The sequence below is a fragment of the Rhinopithecus roxellana genome, unplaced genomic scaffold, assembly GCF_007565055.1.
Source record: "Rhinopithecus roxellana isolate Shanxi Qingling unplaced genomic scaffold, ASM756505v1 contig3515, whole genome shotgun sequence".
NCBI lineage: Eukaryota > Metazoa > Chordata > Mammalia > Primates > Cercopithecidae > Rhinopithecus > Rhinopithecus roxellana.
Window position 1 is genome coordinate 1 of NW_022142547.1, and position 16113 is coordinate 16113.

At 44.0% G+C, this 16113-nt stretch overlaps 1 protein-coding gene across 1 annotated transcript; it reads left to right on the forward strand.

The window, feature by feature from the left end:
* Nucleotides 1–7: 7 nt before the first annotated feature.
* LOC115895884 (RNA helicase Mov10l1-like) lies at nucleotides 8–15481 on the forward strand (the record flags this gene model as incomplete). The annotated part of the gene is made up of 6 exons (XM_030926444.1): nucleotides 8–94; nucleotides 4870–5047; nucleotides 5999–6069; nucleotides 8216–8307; nucleotides 14794–14852; nucleotides 15318–15481. Coding segments are annotated over 6 exons (651 nt in total), but the record flags the coding sequence as incomplete, so codon positions are not given.
* Nucleotides 15482–16113: the final 632 nt, after the last annotated feature.

The window sequence follows — 16113 nt, forward strand, 5'->3', positions numbered from 1 at the left end:
AAGTTTTCTTCCACAATATCCAATCCCAGATAGACTTAGAAAATGTGTGGAACAAAAAATGGACATCCTGACTTTCCAGCCATTACTTGCAGAGGTAGGAAGTGTCTGATGGCCTGTGGTGTGTTTGCATCTTCTAATGCTCTTGTTTTCTGACAAAGCCAGGAGGTTCCTTCTCAGGTTCAGACCTTCATCTGGCTCATTTTCTTCACAGGTAGCTGGGATAACGAGGGTCACTGTCTGGCCCTGAGGCACACTGCCAGACCTGCTGTGCTCCAGGGGCTGGCATCCCACAGCTTCACTGGGAGTCACGCACAGGGCCTTTGGGGTCTGGAGCAGAAGAACTGAGGGATACCTGTGCCATCAACTCAGCCTCTCTCGCTAGACTAGGAGGCCCTTGTTATGAGCAAGAAGAGTTCCAGCCTCTTAACATCACCCTGACAGAGCCAGCAGGGCAAGGGTCCAGGGGAGGAGAGCCCAGGTCCCCAACCATATGAGAGACAGAGGAGCATGTTCTGAGTGGGGTGTCTGGAGAAGAAAAGTCCGAGAAGGACGAAAAGTCTATGAAATTTGACAGTTTGAGGGGAGAACATTGCCCTTTGTCCAGGAGGGTTTTTTTCTATAGGGCTTTGAGGTGTTCTGAGAGTCACCAGCTAAACTGGAGCTCCAGTGCCAGAGCAACTGGCAGCTCTGTCCTAAGGAGAATGAAGGGAACGGGACCTGGGTGTTCACCATGCACCCTTCAGGGGATACTTGTTTTACCAGGAGGACAGGCTGATGCCCCATGACCAGGGGTTCCTCACACAGGAAACTAACTTATTCTGGCAGATGCCCCAGTGGCTCTTGTCTGACCTGTGTCCAGGTTATGCCTGCCTGACCATCTGGCACTGGGAGCCCAATCTGAATGTTCCTCAATGCCGGGGAAAACACGGCCTGGGCAGCGCTGGGTTCTTGGGTTGGAAGGGGCAAATGCAATCCATTGCCATGATAGAAACAAGTTCAGATACGTTTTACTCCCAGATCCTGGGCACGGAGGATGCCATGAGTCGGGAGTGCAGTCCTCTCTCCCCCAGTCACTTTGAATTTCCAGGCAAATGCCTGAATGGTTCATTGAAAGGAAGTGGCAGAAAAAGCTGGACCTGGGTCTGCTGGGATGGGGAGGTGCTCCTCAGCTCCTCCCTCGGGACCCAGGTCTGCTGAGCTTGGAGGGTGCTCCTCAGTTCCTTCCTCAGCCACCAACTTGATGTTTTGATGCTGCAGCTTTGTAGTAAGTTTTGAAATCAGGAAATTTGAGTCCTCCAGCTTTGTTGTTTCTTTGGCAAAATTTATTTGCTTTTCAAGATCTTTCATATGAATTTTAAGATGCATTTTTCTGTTTCTGCAAAATACACCATTGGAATTTTTTTCCCCAGAGACGAGGTCTCACTACATTGCCCAGGCTGGTCTCAAACTCCTGGCCTCAAGTATTCCTCCCGCCTCAGCCTCCCAAAGTGCTTGGGATTACAGGTGTGAGCCACTGCACCTGGCCTGTCATTGGAATTTTGATGGGAATTGCATTGAATCTGTAGATTGCATTGGTTAGTATGGACTTAACAATATTGAATCCTCTAGGCTATGAACATGGAATATGTTAACATTTATTTGTGTCTTCTTTAATTTCTTACGGCAGTGTTTTGTCGTTTTCTTTGTATATGTTTTTTACTTATTTGGTGAAATTAATTTGTAAGTATTTTGTTCTTTTTACTGCTGTTGTAAATACATTGGTCTCATAGCTTCCTTTTCAGATTCTTCATTGTTGTTTAGAAATGAAGATACTTTTTGTCCTTTGATTTTGTACCCTGCCACTTTGCTGAATTAATTTATTCTAACAGTGTTTTGTGGAATCTTTTAGAGTTTTCTACATATAAAATTACATCATCTGCAAACATATAATTTTACTTCTTCCTTTTCAATTTAGATGTCTTTCATTTCCTTTTCTTGCCTAATTGCTCTGGCTAGAACTTCTAGTACCATGTTGAATAGGAGTGGTGAAAGCAGGCATCCTTCTCTTGGAAGTTCCTAATCTTATGGGAAAAGCTTTCAATCTTTCACCATTGAGTATGATGTTAACAGTGGGTTTTTCATATATGACTTTTATCATTTTGATGTGGTAGTTTTCTTTCTTTCTTTCTTTTCTTTCTTTTCTTTCTTTTCCTTTTTCTCTCTCTCTCTTTTTTTTTTTTTTTTTTTTTGAGCCAGGCTCTCCTGTGGCCCAGGCTGAAGTGCAGTGGTGCAATCACAGCTCACAGCTGTGACTATAGGGGCACACCACCATGCCTGGCTAACTTTTGTATATCATAGAGATGGGGTCTCACAATCCTCCTGCCTTGGCCTCCCAAAGTGTTGGAATTACAGGCAAGTACAGGCATGAGCCACCGCACCCAGCTGGGTTTTCTTCTCTTCCTGGTTTGTTAAATGTTACCATGAAAGGGTGTTAAATTTTGTCAGATGCTAGCCAGGCGTGGTGGCATGCACCTGTAATCCCAGCTACCTGGGAGGCACTTGAGCCCAGGAGGCAGAGGTTACAGTGAGCTGAGATCGCACCATTGCACTCCAGCCTTGGTGACAGAGGGAAACACTGTCTCAAAAAAAAAAAAAAAAAAAAGAAAGAAAGAAAATTCAGTTGCTTTTTCTGTATTGAGATGATCATGTGATTTTTCTTTCCTTCTGTTAATGTGTGTTGCTACAGTAATTGATTTTCAGATATTGAGCTATCCTTGCATTCCAGGAATAAATTCCACTTGATCATAGGGTATAATCCTTTTGTGTATGTATTTTTGAGACAGGGTCTTGCTGTGTTGCCCAGGCTGGAGTGCAATGGCTCAGTCACTGCTCACTGCAGCCTCAAGCTCGTGGGCTCAAGCAATCCTCCCACCTCAGTCTCCCAAGTAACTGGGACTACAGGAATGAGCCACCACACCCAGCTAATCCTTTTCATGTGCTCCGGAATTTTGTGTGCTAGTATCATGTTGAGGATTTTTACATCAGTGTTCATATTGGTCTGTAGTTTTCTTTTCGTGAAGTGTCTCTGTCTGGCTTTGGGATCAGGGTAATGCTGGCCTTATAAGAGTAAGTCAGAGTGTTCCCTCCTCTTGAATCTTTTTGGAAAAGTTTGAGAAGGTTTGGTATTAGTTATTCTTCAAATGTTTGGTAGAATTTAGCTTTGGAACCATCGGGTCCTGGGGTTTTCCTTTCCAGGATATTGATTACCGCTTTAACCTCCTTAGTAGTAATCGGTCTATTTAGATTTTCTGTTTCTTCATGGTTTAGTCTTAGCAGGTTTTGTGTTTCTAGGAATTTGTCCATTTCATCTGGGTATTGGTGTACAATTGCTTATACTCTCTTATAATCCTTTTTATTTCTGTAGAATCTGTAGTAATGTTCCCACTTTTCTATCTTATTTTAGTAATTTATGCCTTTCTCTTTTTTTTCTAGTTAATCTACTAAAAGTCTGTCAATTTTGTTGATCTTTTTAGAGAACCAACTTGTTGTTTTCCTGGTTTTCTGTATTGTTTTTCAGTTCTGTCTTTTGTTCATCTCTTCTCTAATCTTTATTTCTTTCTTCTGTCTTTGGGTTTAGTTTGTTCTCCTTTGTCTAATTCCTTGCAGTGCTCATGGGAATCAGCACTCATGGTCACAAATTCCCTCAGCACTGCTCATACTTTTCCCATAAGTCTTGCTATGTTTTGTTTTTGTTTTCATTCATCTCCTAAGTATTTTTTTAGTTTTTCTTATGGGGTTCTTTTGCTTTAAGTCTTATCTTTGCTCTTTGGCACATGACGTTGTTTCTTCTTAGCTGCTTTTAAGACTCTCTCTTTTATCACTGATGTTAATAGATTTGGTTTACAATGTGTGGTGGTAGAGATTCTTTTCTTCCTGTTCTTGTGCTCAGGGTTCATTGGGATTCTTGAATATGTGGCCTTGAGTTTTCTTCAGATTTGGAAATTTTCAGCCACCATGTGTTCAGACACACTTTCTGCCCTCCCACTTTCTGATTCCGGGCAGGCTGCTGTGAGTTTTCCCCCACCTCATGCTGAGGCCCTGCTCTGGCCCCACAATGGGTCTTGCAGGGTGGTGTCTCATGCGTTCCTCAGTGCTAAACTGATGGTCCCGAGTGGGTCCCCTGACCCCTCCAGACCACTCTGTGCTGCTTGCTCTTCCAAGCACCCAGCCCCATAGACCAGAGCTCCTCTCCTTAGAGACCATGCGGCTCCCCTGAGTCCTCTGTGCTGGGGCCTAGGAGCTCTGTTCAGGTGCAGGTGGGTCAGTCATGGGGCCTCCATGGATTGTTTCCCCAGTCTTGGGATCACAGTCCTGTGCTGCATGATGTTCACTGTTTAAACACCATCATTTCTTATTTCTATGTCTCTAAGTATTTTTCAGGTACAAGGGTAAATCTGGTCCTTGTTAGTCCACCTTGGCCAGACCTAGAAGTTTGTCCTTTTTTTACAGATGTCTGTGGAAGCCAAATTCTGTCTTTCCAGAATTAACTTGGACAACCTGAAAAAGAGCAGGGAGGGTGGACAGTGCTGGGCAGTGCAGGGAGGGACACCACCAGCTGGAGCCCCACAGCCTCATGCCAAAGGCCAGGGAGTGTGCTGGAGCCTCATGGCCCTTGTGCTGAAGGCCGGGAAACGTACTGAGGCATTAGCAGACTCTGGCGAGAATCGCCCTACCTGGGGGGCCATGTGCTGAACTGGAGCTGTTGGGACTTCCCCGGTGCAGAGCTGCTGCTTTCCAGTGTGCTGCTGCGCTGTCACTGACTTTGTAGCTTTCCAGTGTGCCCCTGCGCTGTCGCTGACTTTGTATCGTATACGTTTGCATGTTTTCCAGCTTCTGAACATGTCAAATTACAAGGAGAAGTTTTCGACTTTGCTGTGGCTTGAGGAGATTTATGCAGAAATGGAGCTGAAAGAGTACAACATGAGTGGGATCGTCTTAAGAAGGAATGGGGATCTGCTGGTTCTGGAGGTCCCAGGGTTGGCCAAAGGGAGACCTTCTCTGTACACAGGTGTGTTTGTTACTCGCATGCTTCCCTAGGTAGACTAGCAGAGAAACCACACTTAAGAGAGAAGATACTCTTTAACTGGCAATATGACAGTCATATTATCGCATTTTTTTCTTTTGGGTTAGAATTTCACTAAAAATCAGCAACGTATGTACATCAAGCATGTTTCTTTGTTGTATTTCTTTTTTTTTTTTTTTTTTTTTTTGAGACAGAGTCTCGCTCTCTCGCCCAGACTGGAGTGCAGTGGTGTGATCTCAGCTCACTGCAAGCTCCGCCTCCTGGGTTCACGCCGTTCTGCCACCTCAGCCTCCTGAGCAGTTGAGATTACATGCGCCCACCACATGCCCGACTAATTTTTTGTATTTTTAGTAGAGATGGGGTTTCACTGTGTTAGCCAGGATGGTCTCGATCTCCTGACCTCATGATCCGCCCACCTCGGCCTCCCAAAGTGCTGGAATTACACGCGTGAGCCACTGTGCCAGGCCTCTTTGTTGTATTTCATTATTTGTAAGCAGTTGACCCCAGTAATGTTTTTTTTTGTTTGTTTGTTTGTTTGTTTTTTGAGACGGAGTCTCGCTCTGTTGCCCAGGCTGGAGTGCAGTGGCGCGATCTCGGCTCATTGCAACTTCAGCCTCCCGGGTTCACACCATTCTGCTGCCTCAGCCTCCCTAGTAGCTGGGACTATAGGTGCCCACCACCATGCCCGCCTAATTTTTTGGTATTTTTAGTAGAGACAGGGTTTTGCTGTGTTAGCCAGGATGGTCTCGATCTCCTGACCTCGTGATCTACCTGCCTCGGTCTCCCAAAGTGCTAGGATTACAGGTGTGAGCCACCATGCCCGACCTGACCCCAGTAATGTTTTATTGAACTTCCTCGTGTTGGATTTTATAGGACAGCACAGAAATTTGTGATTTTGTATTAGCTTTAAACATGGTAATATATTTTTTTAACTAGGTGATAAACTGATTTTAAAAACTCAAGAGTACAAAGGACATGCCATCAAATACATCAGCTACGTGACTGAGGTGAGAGAACACTCTCTTAATGAGTTCATGGTGGACGTACTCTTCTGACCCGTTGAAAAGGTAACGTTCTCCCCACGGCTCTTGGGGAGGTGCTCCCATATGCATTGGCTATTTTGGGAAATGTGAAGATACAGTGAATCTTTAAATAATTTTTGATGCATAAAGGAAACTTAATACTGTAATTTTCAACCACGTAAAACATATCTTTTAGGTTATATGTAAGTCACGATGTTTGCGTTGAGTTATATTTGGGCATTCTGAATGTATTCCGGAAGAGCTTTCAGAGTGGAAACCTTGAAAGGAAAAATACACCTACAAGTTTGCAGCTCTGATGTTTGTGTGAAGGTGGTTTTTTTGGCTTTGAGTAGCTCCTGGTGCTCCAGATGGTTCTGCATGGGGTGGTCTGTGACTCTTGGGCTGGATTTTACTGGTCATATACTGAGCATAGCACTGGGAGCGATGCTGGGATCTGCATGAGAAGGGAGGTGCTTTATCTGTGCATCAGAGAAGATGAAGTGACACATTACTTAATGTAGAAAACTTGAATGGAGAATGCCAGAGCCTTTACTGTCAGAGGGAAGAAGGACTGAGAGAGCTAGAAGAGCCTGGTAAGGATCTGGAGAAGAGGCAGCCTCCGACCTTTGCCGCCACAGTCACTCTGGGCTACACCTTCATGCAGGGTCCGTGCTGTGGCTGATTTCATAGAATAGGATATTTCCCAGAAGACAAAATCTTGGCAGGATTTCAGAGATCTTGTAATGACTTAGGCCATCGCCTGTGTACTGAGATGTGAGACACGAGTGACATGACCTCGCCAGCTCTCCATTACCCACTTTTGCTGTTGATCAAGTTGACATGAGGAGCCCAAGATGGCCAAGTGACCATCTTAGCCTCCAAATAGTAGACCAGCTGTGCCAAGAAAGGAAGCCTTGCATACTGAAACCTCCAAAGAAGCAGAGCCAGAGATCTCAGGAGGAAGGCACTTGCCTGCCTCTACCCCTGGTTCATGAGCCATATGGCTGGGCCTCCATGCCATTGATCAAACCCTGGCATCTGAAATGACCTTCCATATCCTTTTGAGCTCCAAAAATTCTTTTCGTCTTTTCAGGCTCTCTTGGATGCCACCTCCTCCTCTTCTCAAGTAGACTAACGCATGTCTCCTGTGTACAGTGAGGACTTGGTTTGTCTTCCTCATCCTCAGGGGAAACGATCCCACAGCCCTGTACCACTGTTGCTTCCCTTCCTCCGGAGCTGGAAGCCAGCCTGGGCCGTAGCTTCGCGACCCTCTGCTGGTGTCAGCCCTGACCCTCAGGAAACTCACCCTGTTGCCTGAGCTACCTGGAGAAGAGCTTGAGCTCCTTTCGGATCAGGGCTTTCCTTCTTATTTTTCTACCCACACTGTCTAGGAGAGAATATGCAGAACTGATCGTGCAGGATCTTGCTTTAGCTGGAGGGCTTTTCTACTAAAAGGAGAAGTCTTGTAATGACTTTTTTTTTTTTTTTTTTTTTTTTTTTTTTTTTTGAGATGGAGTCTCACTGTCACCCAGCCTGGAGTGCAGTGGTACAATCTTGGCTCACTGCAACTTCCATCTCTCAGGTTCAAGTGATTCTTCTGCCTCAGCCTCCCAAGTAGCTGAGATTACAGGTGCCCACCACCACGCCTGGCTCCTTTTTCTATTTTTAGTAGAGACAGGGTTTCGCCCTGTTGGCCAGGCTGGTCTCAAACTCCTGACCTCAAGGTGATCTGCCCACCTTGGCCTCCCCAAGTGCTGGGATTACAGGTGTGAGCCACTGCACCTGGCAGACCTTCTTATTGAGGCTTCCTTACAGTAGGTAACACTTGGCTACACTTGTGGTTGGTTTGTTTGTGTCCTATGGAGTTAGTGACCTCCCATGCATTCTCTATTCTCAGAGCCTTAGGAGAGGCTACAGCCCAGCGAATAGAAGTTCAATAAGTTTGATTGTAGTGATTCATTTCCTCTTGTTTGTATAATTGAATGGCATGATTTAATCCTTTTCAACTAATTTTGCAGATAGATACCAAATTTTAGCTCAAAGCTGTAGAATGAATTTCTGATGATGTGTTGCTGGATATAGATATCACTTTATTCCAAGAAATCATGTATATTGTTTGTTTCTTTTTTAGATTCATGAAGAAGATGTAACTCTTAAAATTAATCCAGAATTTGAACAAGCCTATAACTTTGAACCTATGGATGTGGAATTCACATATAATAGGTAATGCTTTTAGTGAGTCTTCTTTCAAATGTCTTTTTTTTTTTTTTTTTGAGACAAGGTCTCGCTCTGTCACCCAGGCTGGATTGCAGTGGTGCGATCTTGGCTCACTGCAACCTCCGCCTCCCAGGTTCAAGTGATTCTCCTGCCTCAGCCTCCCGAGTAGCTGGGACTACAGGTGCCTGTCACCACACCCAGCTAATTTTTGTATTTTTAGTAGAGATGGTGTTTCATCATATTGGCCAGACTGGTGTCGAACTCCTGACCTTGTGATCTGCCCGCCTCGGCCTCCCAAAGTGCTGGAATTACAGGCATGAACCACTGGGCCCGGCCGTCTTTTTTTATTTGTTTGTTTAATAGAGATGGGGTCCCAGGCTGGTCATAAACTCCTAGGCTCAAGCGATCCTCCTGCCTCAGCCTCCCAAAGTTTTGGGAGTATAGGTGTGAGGCACCATGCCCAGTTAATTTGTCTCTTTATCTTTGATTGTACAGTCTTCTCTCGAGTATGGCCGTTGACATCTAAGTAGTGACGTAGGAGCCCCCAGCACGCCTGTGGTTGACGTGTAGAGGCCTTGTGGATGAAGTAGGCTCCTACAGTATTTTTGCATGCCCCGTGTTTCTAGCTTTATTATCGACTATTTTTTGAGATACAAAGGTGCATACATTTGCATGTTCATTCTTTCCCAGACCTCACGTGCACTGGATCTTTGGTTCATGCCTCACTGTCACTGTCAGCTACCAGCTCCTTACTTTTATTTGTTTTCTTGTCAGATGAGGGGTGCTGTGACCTGGCACCCAGCTGACTTTTTCTTCCTCCACAAAACCATTAACTAGTCATGCACAAAGAGTGTATTCTTCACTTTTAATTCTTTTGAACTTTAGAAAAGGAGTAATGCTGTATTTGGTTCCTAGGAGCTGCAGATTTTCACTAAACATTGTGTTCCTGAGATGTCTTCATGTTGTTGCCTGTAACTACAGTTCATTAGTTGGCGGTTGTGTGAATACCCTCTGTTTTTCTGTTGATGGACATCTTCATTGTTTCCTGTTACTATTGTTTCCTGCTTTTCCTAGAGCCGCTGTGTATGTGGGGGTGGAATTGCTGGGTTTGGGGTATATTCCTGTTTCCAGGTTTACAAGTGGTTGCATCAATGAATTCCAGTATCCATGTATATAACAACCTGTTGATCAGTGCCCTCCCTGCAATCTGATTTTGTTAGATTTCCTAATTGGTGCCACTCTGGTAGGTGTGTAATACATCTCATGATGGTCTTGATTTACTTTTCTCTGGCTTACTTACAAGGCTGAGAATCTTCTTGTTTGTGGACTGTAAAATGTTCATCTTCTGTGAAATGCTTGCTTGCGTCTTTTGCCCTCTTTTTTATTGAGTAATTTATCTGATTTTCATTGTTGTAGGAGTCCTTTCTGTATTCCTTATGATAAACTATTCTTAGGTACATATCTTCTCCAGATTTGTTCCTTGTCTTTTAGCTTTTTAAAAAGTGTCTTTTGAGACTGGGTGCAGTGGCTCACACCTGTAATCTCAACACTTTGGGAGGCCAAGGCAGGCGGATCTCTTGAGGTCAGGAGTTTGAGACCAGCCTGGCCAACATGGGGAAAACCCATCTCTACTAAAAATACAAAACTTAGCTGGGCATGATGGCACACGCCTGTAGTTCCAGCTACTTGAGAGGCTGAGGCAGGAGAATTGCTTGTACCTAGGAGGCGGAGGTTGCGGTGAGCTGAGATCACACCACTGCACTCCAGTCTGAGACAGAGTGAGACTCTGTCTCAAAAAACTATGTATATATTTTTTATTATATATAAATATATATGTCTTTTTATTAACAGAAGGTGCTAGTTTTAATATAGTCAAATTTATCATTTTTTTTTTAATATTAGTGCTTTCTATGTCTGAGAAATCGGCAGTATTTGGGCTACAGCCAGATTGGAATGTCTTGAGAATGAATGAATGGACTACGGGGAAATGGAGAAATGTCGTTGATTCCTTTTTAAGGCATTTGCCCATGAAAGCAGGGAGGGTAGGATGGAGAGAGAGTGAGAGAAATTGGTGACCAAAGAGATACAGGAGGCCCAGGAGGGGGTGCTTTTTGTTTGCTGTGCAAGATGAGAGACCCCAGCATGTGAGTGCCATGAGAAGGCCCAGGAATGGGAAGGGAGGCGCAGCTGTGTTGGATGAGGTGTGAGGGTTGGCTGGGGCCATAGGGAGCAGCAACGCTGGTAGAAGGCACACAGCTCCCATCATGGCAGCCAGAGAGACTACAGCCGACGTCTAGACCTGGACTCCTTGACCTGCTTTGACTCTAGAACAGAGCTGATTCTCATAGTGTGAAGGGGTATCTCGTGGATTTAATTTGTATTTTTCTAATGACTAGTGATGCTGAACATCTTTTTTTTTCTTTTTTCTTTTTTTTTGAGACGGAGTCTCGCTCTGTCCCCCAGGCTGGAGTGCAGTGGTACCGTCTCAGCTCACTGCAAGCTCCGCCTCCCAGGTTCAAGCCTTTCTCCTGCCTCAGCCTCTCCCCAGTAGCTGGGACTACAGGCACCTGCCACCACACGTGGCTAATTTTTTTGTATTTTTAGTAGAGACGGGGTTTTCCTGTGTTAGCCAGGATGGTCTCAATCTCCTGACCTCATGATCCACCTGCCTCGGCTCCCCAAAATGCTGGGATTACAAGCGTGAGCCACCATGCCCGGTCCTGTTTTTTGTTTTCTTGAGACAGAATCTTGCTCTGTCCCCCAGGCTGGAGTTCAGTGGCGTGATCTCGGCTCACTGCAAGCTCCACCTCCCAGGTTCACACCATTCTCCTGCCTCAGCCTCTAGAGTAGCTGGGACTACAGGCGCCCACCACCACGTCTGGCTAATTTTTTTGTATTTTTAGTAGAGACGAGGTTTCACCGTGTTAGCCAGGATGGTCTTGATTTCCTGACCTCGTGATCTGCCCACCTTGGCCTCCCAGATTGCTGGGATTACAGGTGTGAGCCACCGCGCCCAGCCGCTGAACATCTTTTTATGTGCTTTTTTGCCATTTGTACAAAATCTTTGTTGAAGTCTTTCCTCAAGTCTTTGGGCCCATTTAAAAAAATTGTTTTCTCATGATTGAGTTTGCAGAGATGATTGTATAGTTTCAGTACAGTGCTTTATCAGATATGTGTCTGTGCAAATATTTCCTCAGACTACAGCTTGTATTTTCATTGTTTTTATAGTGCCTTTTGAAAAGCAGAAATTATTAATTTTGGTGAAGTCCAGTTTATGAATGTTTTCTTTCACAGATCTTTTAGTGATGCATCTCAGAAATCTTTAATTTGGATCTCAATGATTTTATCCTGTTTTCTTTTAGAAACTTGGCAGCTTTAACCTGTACATTTAGGGTTATGATCTATCTCATTAAGCTTTTGCAAATTATTTGTAGGGTATGAATGGAAATTGGAGGGTGGAATAAACATCCAGTTGTCCAAGCATTATTTGATGAAAAACCTGTCCTTTCTCCAATGAATTACTATTGTACCTTTGTTTAAAAAAGAAAAAAAAATCAGTTGACCAATTTTTTTTTTTTTTTTTTTTTTTTTGTTGAGACAAAGTCTCACTCTGTTGCCCAGGCTGGAGTGCAGTGAGGTGATCTCGGCTCACTGCAAGCTCTGCCTCCTGGGTTCACGCCATTCTCTTGCCTCAGTCTCCTGAATAGCTTGGACTACAGGCACCCGCCACCACACCCAGCTAATTTTCTTGTGTGTGTTTTTAGTAGAGATGGGGTTTCACTGTGTTAGCCAGGATGGTCTTGATCTCCTGACCTTGTGATCCGCCCGCCTCAGCCTCCCAAAGTGCTGGGATTATAGGCGTGAGCCACTACACCCGGCCAACCAAATATTTGTTGATCTGTTTCTTCAGACTGTCTGTTCTGTTCCATATGGTACACTTGTCTGTCTTGACACCAACATTACAGGGTCTTATTGTCTGTCTTAGTCCACTCAGGCTGCATTAGCATAGCACCATAGATGGAGTGGCTTATAAACAACAGAAATGTATTACTCATGCTCTGGAGATCGGGAAGCCCAAGGTCAAGGCACCAGCAGGTTCAGTGTCCTAGTGAGACTGCTTCCTGGTTCATAGGCGAATGTCTTTTCCCTGTGTCCTCACGCAGCAGAAGGGATGAGAGAGCTCTCTGTGCTCCGTTGTATAAGGGCACTAACTCCATTCTTGAGGCCCCACCCTCATGATCTAATCACTTGCCAAAGGCCTCAACTCCTCATACCCAATAACATCATATTGGGGATGAAGTTTCACTGTATGAAGCTGAGGGGAACACAAACATAGTGTATGATATGTGTCTTTATGATAAGTCTCAAAATCAGGTAGTATCAAGCCTTCAACTTTGTTCCTTTTCAGAGTTGTCTGGCTATTCTAGGTCTTCTTTATTCTTCCGTGGATTTTAGGTCATATCAGTTTCTACAGAAAGCATGTTGGGATTTTGATTAGGATTACATTGAATCTATAGGTCGGTTTAAGAGAGAATTGAAATCTTAATGAGTCCTCCAGCCCTGGAAAATGGTATGTCTCTCTATTTATTTGCATCTTTTTTCATTTCTTTTAGCAAGATTTTATACTTTTCAGTGTATAGGTCTTAGGTATCTTTTGTCAGATTTATACCTATTTAGTTTTTAAATGGCTATTGTAAACAGTAATTTTAACTTAAGTTTCTAATTGTTTGTTTCTAGTATTTATAAAAAGCAGTTGATTTTTGTCTGTTTACCTTGTATCCTGCAGGTCTCCTAAACTCAGTAGCTCCAGTAGCTTTTCATAGAGTCTGTAGGATTTTCTGCATATACAAGTACATATACGTACATCAAAGAATGACAGTTTCAAGTCGGGTGCAGTGGTTCACGCCTGTAATCCCAGCACTGTGGGAGGCCAAGGCAGGCAGATCACCTGAGGTCAGGAGTTTGAGACCAGTCTGGCCCACATGGGGAAACCCCGTGTCTACTAAAAATACAAAACATCAGCCAGGCGTGGTGGCAGGCGCCTGTAATCCCAGCTACTCAGGAGGCTGAGGCAGGAGAATCACTTGAAACCAGGAGATGGAGGTTGCAGTGAGCCGAGATCACCCAACTGCATTCCAGCCTGGGTGACAGAGCGAGGCTCTGTCTGAAAAAAAAACAGTTTTACTTCTTCCTTTCTTATTTGGATGCTCTGTATTTGTTTTCCCTTGCCTTCCTGAACTGGTTGGAACTTCTGTGCCGATGTGGAATAGAAATGGTGAGAAGTGATGCACTGGCTTCGTCCCTGGTCTTAGGGGCAGGGCTGTCAGTCCTGAATGAGTTAGTACAGTGTGGGTTGTAGGTTCCATATTGGCCCTGTATCAGGTTGAGGAGATAGATTCTTATTTTAGTGAGTTTTTAATCAAGAATGGATATGGGGCGAGGTGTGGTGGCTCACACCTGTAATCCCAGCACTTTGAGAAGCTGAGGTGGGAGGATCACATGGGCCCAGGAATTTGAGGCTTCAGTGAGCTGTGACTGTGCCACTGCACTCCAGCCTAGGCAACACAGCAAGACCTTGTCTCTTTAAAAAAAAAAAAAAAAAAAAAAAGGCCGGGCGTGGTGGCTCACTGCCTGTAATCCCAGCACTTTGGGAGGCCGAGGCGGGCAGATTACAAGGTCAGGAGATCGAGACCACGGTGAAACCCCGTCTCTACTAAAAATACAAAAAAAAATTAGCTGGGCGTGGTGGCGGGCGCCTGTAGTCCCAGCTACTCAGGAGGCTGAGGCAGGAGAATGGCGGGAACCTGGGAGGCAGAGCTTGCAGTGAGCCGAGATCGCACCACTGCACTCCAGCCTGGGCGACAGAGCGAGACTCCGTCTCAAAAAAACTAAAAAATTAAAAAATTAAAATAATAATAATAATAATAATTAAAGAATGGTTGTGGGATTTTGTCACATGCTTTTTTTTTTTTTTTTTTTTTTTTTTTTTTTTTTTTTTTTTTGGCTTCATTGGTATTCTCTAGTGGTTTTTACAAAAAATTTTTTAGACAGAGTTTCACTCTGTCACCCAGGCTGGAGTGCAGTGGTGCCATCTCAGCTCACTGCAACCTCTGCCTGCCGGGTTCCAGTGATTCTCATGCCTCAGCCTCCCGTGTAGCTGGGACTACAGGCGTGCAACACCGCCCCACCCGGCTAATTTTTGTATTTTTAGTAGAGGCAGGGTTTCACTGTGTTGGCCAGGCTGGTCTCGAACTCCTGATCTCAGGTGATCTGCCCACCTCGGCCTCCCAAAGTGCTAGGATTACACATGTGAGCCACTGCACCCATCCTCTCTAGTGTTTTTCTGTTCTCTATTTCATTGATTGTTGGACTGTTGCTGTGATTTTTTTATATTGACTTAAAGGTTGTATAATCAAATTTGCATTACTGTATGCCAGCCTTAATAGTTCTGAATGTGAAGTTAGTTATTTTATGTGGTTTTCTTCCCAGCAGGACTACAAGCAGACGGTGTCACTTTGCACTTGAACAAGTCATCCACTTAGGTGTAAAAGGTATTATTTTTATAGAATGATAGTGTTACATCTTCACAGAATATTTTTATAGGCTTCATGTAAAATTTTGTGTAAAATAGTCTCTTCAGTCATAATATTAGAAGTAAAACTTTGTTATAGTCATGTTTTTAATTTTCTATCAAGTTTTAGTGTTTTCTTACTATTTCAGCTTAGTGAATAATTAATAATAGCTTGCTTAAATAACTGAAAATAAATTCATCTTGCTCACTTTTCCCTTCATAAATGTAATTCATTTTTGTTTTTGCAGGTGGGCGAGTAAATGGCTTTGTTGTGAAGAATATGCATTACTAATAATGCTCTGATTTAGAAACAGTGTAACAGGCAGGTTAAGAAAGGAAGGGAATAGAATATTAATTACTTTAGGGTCAGCCATAAACAACCTCTATTAATTTTTCTTTAACTTTTTAGTTATACCTATGCTCTTACCTTTTTTTGTTTTAAAAGTGTTGTTTCCAGAAGAAATTATTTTACAGTCTCCCCAAGTGACAGAAAATTGGAACCATGAACAAGACACCAAAAGCAACGGACAGTCCACCAGCAAAAAGGTAGTGCTCAACAACGTAACTGTCTCTACACAGGGGATGGGAATTTCCTTCTTGGCGTATTAGCGCTCAGTTGACTGGAGTATTCGAGCAGTGTGGTTCACAAATAACTCAAAATTGCAGTTAAAACCAAGTGAACTGGCCTGGCGTGGTGGCTCAAGCCTGTAATCCTAGCTCTTTGGGAGGCCGAGACGGGTGGATCACGAGGTCAGGAGATCGAGATCATCCTGGCTAACACGGTGAAACCCCATCTCTACTAAAAAAAAAAAAAAAATACAAAAATCTAGCCGGGCGAGGTGGCGGGCGCCTGTAGTCCCAGCTACTCGGGAGGCTGAGGCAGGAGAATGGCGTAAACCCGGGAAGCGGAGCTTGCAGTGAGCTGAGATCGAGCCACTGCACTCCAGCCTGGGGAACAGAGCGAGACTCCATCTCAAAAAAAAAAAAAAAAAATCAAGTGAACTAAAATATTCACAAAATAGATTTAGTGTAAAGTTTATGTGCAAGGGCTAATAAGATGGCTACAATATATTAAATAGGGGAAGCAAAGTACGGATGTTTATATGACCTCAGAGTTGGGTTGTTTTCTTTTTCTTTTTCTTTTTTTTTTTTTATTTGAGACAGAGTCTCACTGTGTCACCCAGGCTGGAGTGCAGTGGTATAATCTTGGCTCAGTGCAACCTCCGCCTCCCAGATTCAAG